This window comes from Cydia splendana, chromosome 9 (assembly GCF_910591565.1).
Source record: "Cydia splendana chromosome 9, ilCydSple1.2, whole genome shotgun sequence".
Lineage (NCBI taxonomy): Eukaryota > Metazoa > Arthropoda > Insecta > Lepidoptera > Tortricidae > Cydia > Cydia splendana.
In genome coordinates this window covers 6,662,229-6,678,039 of record NC_085968.1, presented here as the reverse complement: position 1 = coordinate 6,678,039, position 15,811 = coordinate 6,662,229, and the positions used below count along the sequence as shown (strand labels likewise).

Sequence of the window (15,811 nt, the reverse complement as noted above, 5' to 3'; positions counted from 1 at the left end):
AGGCACTGTGATAATATGCATGTTTCTAGAAGTACTTATTATGTTTAAACGCTACTTGGTATGTTGTACTTCTAGAAACATTATTTTATTGAATCAAATTTTAATTATATTTATTCTGTATATATAGTGATAAGTGTAAAAACTAACATAGCTATAAGTACATACTAACAATATCTATGAGTCTGTAAAAGTTACTTGAAATAAAATGATTTATTTATTATAATACCAAAATATTTTTTTTACGTGATTTCTGTATAAAACAAAGTGTTAAGTACTATCAATTTAGCGCAAATAAACATTTGAAAGTAGACAGATGCGCACATATTTATGTAGTAATAGGGTGTAATTACTGAATATAACGCAATTGTTTTTTGTATGGAATGCGAACCACCTTAAGGCTAGGCAATGCATGGTAGGGCGGTAAATTGTACACTAAATAGTTAAGACTGAATGATTCACTTGACTGTTAAAACTACTCTATGATTATGGAACTCAGACATTATCTCCATGCAGTTTGGTTGCTCTCTTGTTCCAATTGTAGAACACTGAAGGCTAAATGGTCCATTCAACGGTACAGATAAACCTGATATCGTCACGTACGATCTATCAAGCCGTTTGAACGCTGAATAAACAATAGCACCTGCATTGCTAGATAGCTCTCTCTGAAAAGCGGAATTACCTTACGCCTCATTCACAGATGTATTTTTTATGTACCAAAATTATATTGAAAACACATTGAATGCGTGCGCTTACCCGCGCAGCCATGTGTCTGTTAACGCAATGATCCGGTATTCACATTGAATTGGTATAACATTGATATTGTTTTTTTATTATGAATAAGGCTTCCTTTTTACTTCCGTCCCGTGAGAAAAGAGAGAAAAATGCGTTTCGTCACGTATTGCATACACTATCACAAAAAGGTAGGTACTGCTTCAAAAGGATCGTGCGTCAGCATTTTGCGAGAAAATAAATATTGGCGTAGTCTCTTTGAAGTATGTCTCATATTTCACCACATTTTTTGTCGTTTGACGCCATAGAAGAAATAAAAACTGCCAACAGTCTCCGGTATTGATTATGTGGTGAACGTTTTATAAATTGCGTTACTCATACCAAACTCATACGAAACGATGTTTTATCAAATGATCAATGTAATAATCTTATAGTAAACAGAGAATAAAACTAAATAGGTTTTTAGGTTCGGCAAAACGGTGCCAAATATTGCCCCACTAAGCACAACAACTGTAAAATAAATTGGAAAATCAGTTGGCATTTAGAATTTATTACGCGAAAATACGGTAACAATCGAATAAGTTTGGCGATATTATTGATAAGTGATGTTTGTGTTATACCCTGCTTTTTGAATAAGATTTTGTTATCTGAATGTGCATAAATAACTATATACCTACACAGGATCCCTATTAGTGACCACATTATTCCGTTTCCTGCCTCTTTACCATAAAGTAATCGCTTTATCATGAATCAGATGCTGTTATCTCGGTATCTATCCATTTTACATGTAAATGAAGCATATAGGGTGATTTCAGATCACGAGATAATACTTAATGTTGTTCTTAGTTTATTTCATGTATATATTCCGTGCGATATAACTCCCCAGAACTTTATCCATCACAGTTTTGTGCTCGTACATACAAGCTGGTGTTTTCAGCGATTAGTGGTGGGTGATATTATAAACAAGAAGTTAAAAACCTTTTTAATTAATTCTCCTATTCGCTAAGTCCCAGCCTAGTTTAACCTGCAAAGTTTGATGGGGATTAACCAGTCGTAGTGTAAATGAACACCCCAGCCAAAAGGCGTAGTAGTTAGATGACTAAATAATTAGGCGTAGGTATGAGAAAGAAAAATTATCAAAAACATAAGTTGAAATAGTTATTCTAGTGAAAAAGGACTTTATTTTTTACTATTTCAGGAATCACATCTTAAATATCTTGTGTATTATATACGACTTTAGGTAACCTAATCGCCTTTTGTAAAAACCTTTATACTTCATTACCACACGAAAATGATAACGATCTTTATTGATACACTCGTATAATTATCTACATATGATATTTGCTGAAATCGTTTCTTTATAATACGTGAAATGATGACTTGAGAACGTAATCGTAAACGTTGGTATTTATTCCTTTTAACCGGGGTAAGAGCCATGGCAACGCGCCTTCGGTTTATCCAATTTAGATCGCTTTAATCCTTGGATTATTAAACCTTAGGCCAGAATGGAAAAAGCGGTGTCATTTGAGAATTGTGTTTCCAAATTTTATTACCGTACACCTGCTTACCCGAATTACTCGGATTCCTATGTGCTTTGAACTCTCGTTAGTAAGGGCGAAGCTTGTTTGTGTTTGTAGAGTACCTATTATAGTGGTTTAACATGTGTCCTTTGTTTGCCACAGAATGTGCCCTGATTCATGTCATTGCCTGATGATAAAATATCAATAAATCGTTTTTCACTATCTGAAATATTTTGACCATGGATATTTTTATAAGAATCTATTTTTTATCGCATATTTTTTATTTTCCGAAAGTTAAAAACATAATAAGTAAATTATAACAAGTTTGGACAATATTCGGAAGCGTAAAATACGCGTTAATATTAACATCAGTGCGTCGCAGAGCCCACTTATTCGTAGTAGAATACGACGGCGGCGCACTGACAAATCTGACTGATCGTTTGCAACTTCGTAAGTTTTTCATACTTCCTGTTAAAATAATCATCAGTTAGTATTTAACCTGTATTTTATTGTGTTAAATGTATGTAAAATGTCAAGTACATCTATTATACGATCAAGTAAATAAACAACTGAATCACAACAGTCAGGAGGTCCAATGGTAATATTTTGGTAATTCAAGCAATTCAAAATAAAATAGGGCTACAAAATATAAAGTAGGTATAAGTATAAGTTATACTTAGCAAGGCCTGAACTCTCTCGAGGCCAGACAAAACAACAGTACATCATCTGCCAGCAACGCGTTTTTGCGCGCATTAGCGATCTCCTTCCTACTATTGAACCCTAGAATATTTTTTCCGCGTAAATAATTCGCCTTTCACGAAAACGCTGTAAGTCAAGGGATTCTATTAACTCTTTTACCCTTTTTTATGCTATGTATAAGCAATAGAACGACGTGCCTAAGTAATATGGTGATATTCGAGTCACGCGCGGGTTACGATTTTTACAACGGCAACGCTAAACGCAGGGCACATTGTTTTTAGAATTCATGATCTGTATTCCGTGATCTTTTGTAATGTAGTGCCTTATGGCCCTTCATATGTCATTGATAACGTCGGATAATAACGTCCTACATAATTTCCGTTTAATTTACTGTAGAGCTTAATATAACTTATTGCAGCTATTATTTATTTTGATAAGTGAGGTTACCTTGATAGGAGGTGTAACAACGTGATTTAGTTTCGGAATAATATCTACCTATTTGCTGCCCGTTTTTAATGTGTTATATTTTTCATATTAATGACTAAAGTATTTATTTTATTGCGCACCTCCACGAAGTAGGTTGAAGTGCCTAAAACTATATCATTCCTAATGAAACGACAAATGACAATTTTATGTATTAACACATTATAAATAACGTTGTCTAAAGCAGCACTTTGATCAATATGTATTTTTTTCCCGTTCTTTCTTGTTCATATTGCATTATCTAGAAGCAATATAGTAGTGAAAGTACCACACGAAAATAATCATTGCAATTAATCATCGCCATACTTGAATGTATAGACGGTTTATAGCTCTTACCTTGGTCAAATCCTACCGAGATCCTTATCTAGGCTATATCTATCATCTAAGGAAGGCTATCAACTAAGACTAAAATCAACTGCTAGGTTTTCTTCTTTGGAAAAATCTGGTATAGTAATATTCAGCACTGCTGGTTGTCCTTTATCTATTGAACATTATGTTTAAACATCGCTTAAAACTTCTGAATAGAGAAATAAGAAATCATCGTCTTGAGCAGAATTCAGGCGTCACCCAATTAAACTGAACACCGCTCTGATAGCTAATTTTGTTCTTAGATCCACCTTTCTGAACATACGTAGCCTAATTTATTTCTACTCGTTCTTTTCCTATCTATTTATCGTATTAGTTCCGCATTGGAGGTGCTCATAACTTTAGTTGCTGTCTTCTTAACTTGTGACTGAATGTTTCTAGAAACGATCATTACAATGGAATGCCTATTTTATTCGCTTTGATTAACACATTCACTGCCAGTATCCGCTAGTTCTCTGTTCGTGGGCGCTTTTCGCGACATACGGTTTTCCCGTGTTATCGGCTACGTTCGTAGCGCGTAGCTCGTACTAATGTGTTAATCAAATCTATTTAATAACCTACGTGTCAATATTCTTAAATATCTGAAAATCAATTCTTAGTATTGCTATCTACCTACATATTTAGTAATTTTCTAGAGGTAACATAAGCACAAAAACGTTAGAGCAAACGAACGATTAATCAAAAAGTGGAGCGAACAGAGGCCCATTAATTAAACCTCGAGCTTCATGAATTAAGTTTTTTTTCGTGTTTTCAGAACCCTTCTGGTTTGAAATATTTCATTCCAACAAATAATAACATACCGAGATAATCATTTCGTGCCATTCCGTTGTAGGTGGCTTTATGGCTTCAAAACCGTTTTGAAGGCAATGTTTATGTATTAGCCTGTGGAGTCTTACTGGAAATTACGTTAACGATACAGCTTCTGGTGGAGTATTTTTTTTTTCATTTCTAGTGTTTTAATATAGTTGAAACACTTATCAAATAACACTATTGACTAATATGTACGGCTACGGGCTACCAACCGCGGGTTACTCGATATGCGGATAATGCAAATTGGTTGTGTTAATGGGATTGAAAACAATAATATTAATTCTAGAAGTATATATTTTTCGAATGAACTATATATATGCTTCAATGAAGCATACTTCATTGTCTGTATGGATCCTCATAATGTGATTTTTTAACATTTTATACTTAGCACGATGAATTGACAACTTTTGATGGAAAAGGCTCATCACTCCCGATAGATCTCCAGGGGACTTCGAGGGAGGAGGGATAGATCTCCAGGGGAGATCGATATCATTTATTTTGTATTAAGCAAAAAATATGAAACCGATCTATCTTTAATGTCAGTATCACAGTTATTCTCAAGGGACTACAGTATAAGCTACGTTAAAAAATAATGTCCATTTTTTGAAAGGTCGGTCGCATATGATAGCCCTGGAGTTGTTCGCGAACATGGGGTACGGTACGGTTTACCATCATGTTTATTTGCCACTGACGTGGTATAGAAAAAGTATTACAATTACCTTTAACGATACCGATTGAACTGTCAAACATTATATCTAAAGAAATGTTCACAAACTTATAACAGCTTACTTTATTCAGCAAAAATAATACAGTATAGGTAATGAGTAACATCAAAAAGATTAAAAACTAAACTAATCTTAATTAAAATAAATCTAAAAAAGGCCATCGCGGCATTTTGCCAAAGATGCTGGCAGCATTCCCTCGCTGAATGGCAATACTAATGCGTTGCGAGAGAAAGCTGCCAGCTCTCTGGTCATGCACCGGTAGTATCGGCCAGCTTTTTCGACAGTTCTTTAAAAAGAACATGAGCGCTTGGCCCCCACGGCCCCAGCAGCTTGGAACAACTGATCCTCACAGTTTTTAACTAATAGGTAGATGTGCTAAATGACAGGAACTTACCTTAAAAAAAGTTGAGCATGATATCAGGAGCCCAATATGAACGTAGGTACATTCCGCTATGATAATGATAGCAAAATGATGTAATTTTTACACAATTTGAATATATTAGCTGCCTATTTGATTTTATTTTTTATTTTTTAAGTATTACAAGAGTAAGTAGCTTTTAAAAAAAAAAAAAATTTTGCTCCTTAAAATCATTATAATAAAAAATAAAAAACCGGTCAAGTGCGAGTCGAACTCGCGTCCCAAGGGTTCCGTACTGCACACATTTTCGAACGAGCGAGCAAAGCGAAGTTCTTAAGTACATTCAACTGTTCATTCAATTGTTCCGCACACGGCTGGCTAGGGGCACGCCCCGGCTTTTCCGTGGTTTTTAACTGAGCAATCAGATGATAGTTACGCAATATATTTTTTTAATTTTGTTCAAGTATTGTGTTAAGCATAGTGCCTACATTTTTTTTGCATTGGTTATAGGCGTATCTCTGTTATTTCAAGATAACAGGGCTATAACCGCGAAAATCGAAGTTCGCAAGTTGCTGGCATTTCTCTCTGTCACTTCAATTACGGTTTCATTGGAGTAAAAGAGAAATCTCCGCAATTTGCGAACTTCGGTGTGATATACCTCTGATATACGGCAGTTCAGCCTTCACATTTAGCTACTCGTACTTAAACCAATTTTATGTTCTGTTTGAGCACTAACCTCCTACAGCCCATCCTTCGACCTTACGTGGAGGCGCACCTCTCTCGGATGATTCAGGCCTTCGGCCCAACGCAGCGCTTGGCCTTCGACCTTCGCACTAGCTGTCCACACCACGTTTCACGTACACAATTGCGGTTGTGGCCCTGATAGAGCTTATCCGCAATTCTTATTCTTAAGTCCGGCTCACGCTTAGTTGCAGACTTCTTATACGTTTTTCCAGTAATCTATAGGTATCGGGCCCAATCGCTTAACAAAAGATAGAACGAAATCGACGATCTCCTTTGCAGGAAGCATGCACATGTCGGAGGCTCCAGGCCTGGCCAGGCCAGGTTCATGTTTTGCCTATTTTCTTAAATAACTTCTAAACTATTTCATATAAAATTATAAAAAAATATATTTGAGATCCTCAAAATAAGCTCTTTCATTTAATATGTAACACGATATGGTTTGCAAAACTTTATTTTTAAATTTTCTCATATTCCCTCTAAAAGTGCCCCCTATGCTTAAATTCATTTGTTTTTATTACATGTCCGTCTTTGGGTCACAGACTTCCATATGTGTACCAAATTTTAACTTCATTGGTCCAGTAGTTTTTGAGCAAATAGGCTGTGACAGACGGACAGACAGACGCACGAGTGATCCTATAAGGGTTCCGTTTTTTCCTTTTGAGTTACGGAACCCTAAAAACGAAAAATGTCAAACGAAGGGGCAAGCTATGGTTATAAAACATACCTATATTAATTTGTGTAAATTTTTTTCATAATGTTAAAAATCCAGAGAAGAAAATTGGGATTACGTTTGTATGGAAAAGTGGTCCTCCACTAACTTTTATAGAACTCTTGCTTTTTTTTTTCAAAGCATTAATTGTATTGCCGTAAGCTATGATATTAAGAAAATGTTATGTGGACAGATATCGCGGTCCGGGGCGCGGCGCGTGGTGCTGCAGCAGGCCACACCGGCAATGGCAGGCCGGTTCCGCTGCGAGGTGTCCGCGGACGCGCCTACCTTCCACACCGAGATCCGCTCCGCTCCGCTAGAAGTTGTCGGTAAGTAAAATGTGGACAGATAACCCGGTCAGGGGCGCGGCGCGTGGTGCTGCAGCAGGCCACACCGACGATGGCAGGCCGGTTCCGCTGCGAGGTGTCCGCGGACGCGCCTACCTTCCACACCGAGATCCGCTCCGCTCCGCTAGAAGTTGTCGGTAAGTAAAATGTGGACAGATATCCCGGTCAGGGGCGCGGCGCGTGGTGCTGCAGCAGGCCACACCGACAATGGCAGGCCGGTTCCGCTGCGAGGTGTCCGCGGACGCGCCTACCTTCCACACCGAGATCCGCTCCGCTCCGCTAGAAGTTGTCGGTAAGTCAAATGTGGACAGATATCCCGGTCGCGGCGTGTGGTACCGCTCCGCTTGGACACCGAAATCCGTTCCGCATCGCTGGAAGTTGTCGGTAACATTAGCCCTTTTTATTTTGATACCCTAACTCTAATAGTAGAATTGTCGAGGCAGGAAGGAAAACCAATTAGGTACCTAGGTATATGTTGTGTACCCTGTACAATACAAACAGGTAAATAGGCATGTATTTTGAAAACATCGTGTGCCTCTGAGCTACACGGCGTACAACTGTTTAAAATTTACTAATCTCGACCTTTAACCAACTTGATTTAAGGAAAGCATTACGGAATCATTTATGTAACTTTCAACTTACCTGCGGCTGAAAACCGTAAATTTTTAACATCCAATTATCTAGGGGGAACTTGTTAATTGTTTATTAGGTACACAATGGGGATAAAATGTTAAAAGATAACTCAAGAAACTTGGCAAGGAAAGTGAAGAGGAGGTAGAAAATTAAGCGCTAGAAAAATAAAATGCTGATTCTTGGTACATGTTGAATTTTAACACTTTAAACTCTCGCGTTTTGTACACATATTTAATTACACAAACGGGTCTACCGCGATATAATTTCATTGCTCCTTTAATTCCGACGTTTCAGCTGAGTTGCACCAGCTGTGGTCACGGAAAGACTGACGTCCCAACAAATGTCAACGGAGATACATATTAATAAAACAACACTAAACTACCCGACATTAGTTTATAAAAATGTTCGGGGTAGACAAAGAAATTGCAGCTACCCGTTAAAGTTTAATGTTTATTGTCCACGGCACGACACGCAATACTCACAGTATCCGTACACTGGTCCGAAGATATATCCGCTGGTTTCAACATTTGAATCACTGGTCCCCAAGTAGACGATAATTTGTACCCGTCCTCTCGATTGAAATTTTTAGGGTGTTTTTTAATTTCAATCGCCTCTATCACGATCCACGGATAATAGTGTCGAACATTTTTATAAACTAATGTCGGGTAGTTTAGTGTTGTTTTATTAATAGCTCCGTTGACATTTGTTGGTACGTCAGTCTTTCCGTGACCACAGCTGGTGCAACTCAGCTGAAACGTCGGAATTAAAGGTAAAAGCAATGAAATTATATCGCGGTAGACCCGTTTGTGTAATTAAATACATGTTGAAGTTATTTAATTCGGACATATTAATCAATATCTCGAGAAAAAGTTACGCAAATACCGCAATAAATTGTTTTAAGTAGGGGTTTGCGGCTTGGTGATGTAAGGGGTTACACTGCTTATATTACCTGAGGTACCTACTTAATTTGTGGTACAGGTATCGCACCTCCCTTTACTCCTAGCTTCAATTAAACAACCATATAAATATAACATTCTGGGCTTATATATGACTTTCGTATTGTCTGACCTTAGATAGTTTTAATAACTTGACTTTAACTTCTGCAGACAACCTTTGTCAGTTAAACTGTGTGTAAATTTAGGTTATTTCACATTCAAGTAAGTTACAGGATAATTTGAACGTACAACGACATCAGAATTATATTTGAATCATGTTGTTTAGTTATCATGCGTCTCGTCCGCGCCAATACATGTACGGACAAGTATTACGAGTGAAATGCACGATAACTAGTTAACTGACATCATTTGAATGTCATTTTGATGTCAGTGTACGTTCGTATAATCGTTCTCTAATCAGAACCAAATCCTTATCTAATGAGTAGTTAAGCTAGCTTAAACAGTGATCAGTCTTAATCAAAATGATCAATAAACCATGAGCCGTACGATACTGATTTCATCTCATATGAAACTAATATATATTACTAATATGAAACCATGTTGTTAATCATATATGAATAAAGCGCAGTAAGCTTCTGAAATATTAATCCTCAGTAATGTATACGGCTCAATATAAAATTGTATCACGATCATTACATTTAGATTTAAGGCACTAGATATACATGAATAATTCAAGTCAGGGGTATAGTGACCACGTTGCCAAAAGTGCTGTAAAGGGATGCGTAGGGTCGAGAGTCACCTACGGTACACCCAAGACATCAATAAAACGAGTACAGTGTACCTTCGCTCATGGTCCATCCGTGATAATGTCTACGTGTCTTGACTTTGAATTAACATCGCATACATTGTAAGTATTTGCTTCACGGCAAAAGTAAAGATCGTATGCTAAAACCCCAAAATTTACTCAGATTTAGGGTAGTAAATATGTACTTAGTAATATAATAAATAATAATAATAATTCAGCCTATATACGTCCCACTGCTGGGCACAGGCCTCCTCTCATGCGCGAGAGGGCTTGGGCTATAGTTCCCACGCTTGCCCAATGCGGATTGGGGACTTCACATACACCTTTGAATTTCTTCGCAGATGTATGTACTTAGTAAATGTTGAATAATATCATTAATTTAAAAAAACAATGCATAATTGGTTGCCTTAGTCTCGAGCAACATCATTCTGGGCTATGAAATACTTTACACCTCAGTAGCTTCATTCGAATTTGAGAAATCTGAAATCCACAGGGTTTGGTTGCACTGTTTACTGCGGATTTCGGATCGGGATAGACGCATAATTGGAACCAATGAGCACGTCCAAGCTCAGCGATGTAGGCAATTTACCCGATGTGTGCTATATATTGCCTTAATGGTGTAGGTACCGACGGACGGAAGGACAGACAGACGGACATGACGAAACTATAGTTGTACTTTTGTCTACGGAACCCTGAAAAATACACGTTAGGTAGTGTAGCTGCTGCGCACATTCCCGCGCAGGGTTATCTGCGCGGGGAAGAAAAGTCTGCGCAATTGTCAATTGATACATTACTGTCTCAGAAATAAAAACTATATTTCATAAGAATTCGCATGTTTTAATCCTGGGCCCTAAAGTGGTGACCCCGCATTCAGAGCAGCACCCAGCTTTCCAAAAACATGTCTGACAACGAAACGACCGAAAAGTTCGAACCTGCAGTTTCGAGCCCGATGCTAGAGCTCTCAGGTATCGCGACCAACATTCGTATTCCGCCAATATGGCGCGACCAAATAAGACTTTGGTTTGTGCAATTCGAATCCATCGTCGCCCCCCTCAAGAAAGGCGACCAAGCAATGTACGAACTCGCAATAGCAAAACTAGAACGTCAGGATTTGGACGAAGTAAGCGACATTTTACTAAAACCACCTGAAACTAAAAAGTACGATACCTTGAAAACCCGCTTGGTTACCGTCTACGAGGAGTCTAAAGAACGTAGTCTGCAACGTCTTTTATCCGAAATGGAGCTCGGTGATTTAAAGCCATCTCAGTTACTGCGTCGGATGAAAACCCTCGCCGGTAGCAATATCTCCGAAACAGCTCTCCGTATTCTGTGGTCCAATCATCTGCCTATGTCCGTTCGAGCTGTCGTCGCCTCCAGCGATACTATTATGAAAGATATACATTTAAACGACATAGCACTGATGGCAGATAAAATTTTAGAACAGACACGTAAAGAAATATCCGCAATTTCGGCACAGCCATCCACTTCTACGACTCCCAGTGAAGCTCCTTCGCCGCAGAAAACGCTAGAAGACAAGCTGGACTATCTCGTTCGTGAAGTCGCCGAGATCAAGATTCAACAGAAACAGTACCGTCGCAACACATATTCAGCTCCGCAATTCAACGCTTCGCGATTGAATCGTCCGTATTCTCGCACGCGCACCAATTTTCAAAATCTCCAACCTTCCTCGAGCGACATTTGTTTTTATCACCGACGTTTCGGCGACTCAGCGTATAAATGCACCATCCCCTGTAATTTCAAGAAGAGCAATAATAAGGAAAACTAGTGCCGGCGTTAGCTGAGGCGGGAACTAGCGCATCGGATATTTCACACCGCCTGTTCGTTACTGATCAAGACACCAAAATTAAATTCCTTATTGACACTGGCGCAAATATTTCTGTCATTCCAAAGCCTAAAGGATTCCGTGGCCGTCCGACCTCCTTCAACCTTTATGCAGCGAACAACAGCATAATACCTACTTACGGCGAAAAGATATTGGACCTAGATTTCAATTTAAAACGTACTTTGAGTAAAAAATCATTTATTTACATACAATATATATACAGTGGTACTACTAAACGAAATTAATAACTAGCTTAAATCTAAAATAGGCCCTTGAGGCATTGTACCAAGGATGCTGGCGGCATTTCCTCGCTGTATCGCAATGCTGATACGTTGTGCGAGGTAGCCGCCAGCTCTTCGGTCACCAGTTACGTCAACCAGACGCTTCGCGATTTCTGCGAACAACTTATGCGCGCTGGGACCCCATGGACCTAGAGTTTCAACACCAAATGGTACAAAATGGTACTCTCTACCGAGGCTCTTATATTTGTTACGTTTTAGAATTTCGGCGCTTTCCGCCGCTCCGCCCGCTTTTACAGTAGTCCGTTGGAGGTGGGACGGTGCCAGTGTGTCTACGCAGGTAGCATCCCACACCAACATCCGTCCCAAGCTCCAAGGAACTAAGGACACTCCATCGGGCCTCTTGCCATCATCTCTGATAATGCCAGTCGGCTCAAGAAGAGCAGGCACATTGATGGTGGCAAGAGACCGACGGACTATGTCATTAAGCGACGCATGTCTCGAAAAACGGCCTGCACTTTTTTGACAAGATAATAAACGTACTTTTAGATGGAAGTTTATTATCGCGGCAGTCAGTAAGCCAATCATCGGCGCTGATTTTCTGAAGTACCACCAATTGCTCGTCGATCTTGACGGACGATGTCTGATTGATAAGAAAACCAACCTTGCTGTCAGAACTCCGATTTGTAAGACCTCGCAGCCGACGATTTGCAGCATTGATCTCGAACAAAAATATCATCACATTCTCAATGAATTTCCCGATATTATAAGACCATCTTCAATGAAGAGCGCTCCCAAGCACAACGTCGAGCACTACATTGAGACCAATGGAGCTCCCGTACATGCACGCCCACGCCCACTCCCGCCACACCGGTACCTTGCAGTCAAAAAGGAATTTGATCACATGATAGAGCAACAGTTGTGTCGACCTAGCAAGAGCCCCTGGGCATGTCCACTTCACGTTGTGCCTAAGAAAAATGGCGATATACGAGTCTGCGGAGATTATAGACGGTTAAACTCTGTCACAAAACCCGATCGTTACCCCGTTCCTCGACTAAGAGATTTTACCTACCAACTCCACGGTATGAATATTTTTAGTACGATCGACTTGAACCGGGCGTATCAACAGATTCCTATGCACAAAAATCATATCGACAAAACCGCTATAATTACGCCATTCGGTCTTTTCGAGTTTCCGATGATGAGAGAAGGTTTAAAAAATGCTGGACAGACATTTCAAAGATTTATTCATCAAGTCCTTGCTGGTCTAGATTATGTTTTCCCCTTCATCGATGATATAATCATTGCATCAAAGGACGCGAAAACTCATGAAAATCACCTCCGGACAGTCCTACAACGACTGAACGAATACGGTGTCACAATCAACCCCTCAAAATGCATGCTGGGTCAAGAATCTGTCAAGTTCCTCGGCTACACAGTAACACCGCACGGAATCAAACCACCAGAAGACAAAATTCAAATTATTAACAGTTACCCAAAACCTGAAAATATCGAACAACTACGAAGGTTTCTTGGAATGGTCAACTTTTACCACGACAGCATTCCCAACGCAGCACAAATTCAAACGCCATTAAACGTTTTTTTGCACAACTGCAAGAAACGCGATAAAACTGTCATACAGTGGAACCCTGAAGCGGATGAGGCATTTGAGGCATGCAAGAAAGCTATAAACAATGCAGTGATGCTCGCCCATCCTTCTCATAGCGCGCCTATAGCTCTTTTCTGTGACGCTAGCGACCAGAGCGCGGGAAGTGTACTCCAACAACGCACTAACAATAAATGGCAGCCGTTGGGATATTTTTCAAAAAGATTCTCAAGCGCCCAGCAAAAATATAGTACGTTCGACAGAGAATTATTGTCTATATATATGTCTGTGAAACATTTTAGGAAAATGTTCGAAGGCCGTGAGTTAATCATTTTTACGGATCATAAGCCGCTGACATACGCACTTATGAAAACGTCATCCGAGTCAGAAACTCCTCGCCGTTCCAGACAGCTGTCATTCATTAGCATACATCGGGGTTTTCGGAGCGGGAATGTTTTACACTAGCCAAATAACAGGTAAAAACTGTAAAAAACGATACTAATTTAACATTTCTAAGCACATTTGGACCTTACTGCCTACGTTTAATTCATAGTTTGGTAATTATTTTACAATAAACAAAGTTATAAATACACGAAATCATTCCCGCTCCGAAAACCCCGATGTATGTTCATTAGCGAATTTACCAGCGATATCAGGCATGTAAGTGGCCAAGATAACGTAGTTGCGGACGCATTGTCACGCATCGAGACTATCACCACGCCATCCGTGTTCGACTATGATAAACTCGCACAATTACAGCAGAATGACAAGTCTATCAACCATTTGTTACTAAAAAGGAATATAGAATTAAAGAAAATCATCTTGCCAAACTCAGCAGAACCAATTTATTGTGAAGTATCTACATCAGCCGTTAGACCTTACATACCTGAAGATTTACGCCGCACTGCCTTCGATACCGTACACAATATAAGTCACCCGGGTATCAGAACTACTAGGAAGATGATACAAGAGAGGTATTTTTGGCCGTCTATGAACAAGGATGTCGGCATTTGGGCCAAAACTTGTATCCAATGTCAACAATCGAAGGTTCAGCGTCATACTTACAGCAACGTCGGATGTTTCACACCGAGCGCACGTTTCCAACATATACATACTGACCTCGTCGGTCCTCTGAGTACTTCATCGGCTGGACACCGGTATTTACTCACAATTATAGACAGGACAACGCACTGGCCTGAAGCAATACCCATTCGAGATATAACTGCTGAAACTGTGGCTAAAACTATATACGAAGCATGGATCGCACGTTTTGGGTGCCCAACAACTATAACAACTGATCAAGGCCGTCAATTCGAAAGTGAACTTTTTTCATCTCTGACTAAATTACTTGGCATCGAAAGAGTACGCACAACAGCATATCACCCAGAGAGCAATGGTAAAATCGAGCGCTGGCATAGATGCCTAAAGGCAGCTCTTATGGCGCGGCTGTGCGATCGAGATAAATGGGTCGAAGAACTCCCCACTGTCCTGCTTGGACTACGCTCAGCACTGCGCAGCGACTCTGGTGTCAGCGCAGCCCAACTTACGTATGGCTGCTCACTCCGTTTGCCAGGAGATTTCATTTCATCATCCATTTCTGTAAACCCTGTCATAAATTTTGATTACGTCGAACAACTTCGGCAAATCATAAATGATCTCAAGCCTACGCAAAAGGTACACTCTAACAGTAGAAGGATTTTTGTGCATCCTGATTTGCAAAATTGCGAAAATGTTTTCCTGCGTGAAGATGCAGTGCGCAAACCGCTACAAGCTCCATATAAAGGGCCCTATCCAGTATTGAAGCGTAGTGATAAAGTTTTCACAATACAATTGCCAGGACGGGTCGTCGCAGTATCCATTGACCGCTTAAAGCCCGCCTATACAGTGAATCTGAGTGAACCTGGTAATGCTAATGAACCTCGGGCAAAGTGTACTCGGTCAGGTCGATCTGTCAGGCGACCAGTACGCTTCGCTTGAGGGGGAGCCCTGTAGCTGCTGCGCACATTCCCGCGCAGGGTTATCTGCGCGGGGAAGAAAAGTCTGCGCAATTGTCAATTGATACATTACTGTCTCAGAAATAAAAACTATATTTCATAAGAATTCGCATGTTTTAATCCTGGGCCCTAAAGTAGGTTTAGTAGATTTAATTGTAGTCTCATCTGAAACAATTCGATTACAATCAGACAGTTTGTTTCATGTTACGTATAGAGTTCTGTTTTATTCCACGTTTAGTATTCCGTTCAGGATTTATTACACAGTACACACGGCAAATAAATAAAGTCCAACCAAACCATCTGTC

The 15,811-nt window shown here is 39.7% G+C and overlaps 1 protein-coding gene across 1 annotated transcript in view; it reads left to right on the top strand.

Moving 5' to 3' along the window:
• The window catches only part of LOC134793458 (uncharacterized), a 74,584-nt gene that overhangs the window by 39,039 nt on the left and 19,734 nt on the right, over positions 1-15,811 (top strand). Inside the window, exon 3 of the mRNA XM_063765034.1 lies at positions 7,337-7,472. Within this exon, the coding sequence (XP_063621104.1) occupies positions 7,337-7,472 (136 nt within the window). The remainder of the gene's footprint in view (positions 1-7,336; positions 7,473-15,811) is intronic.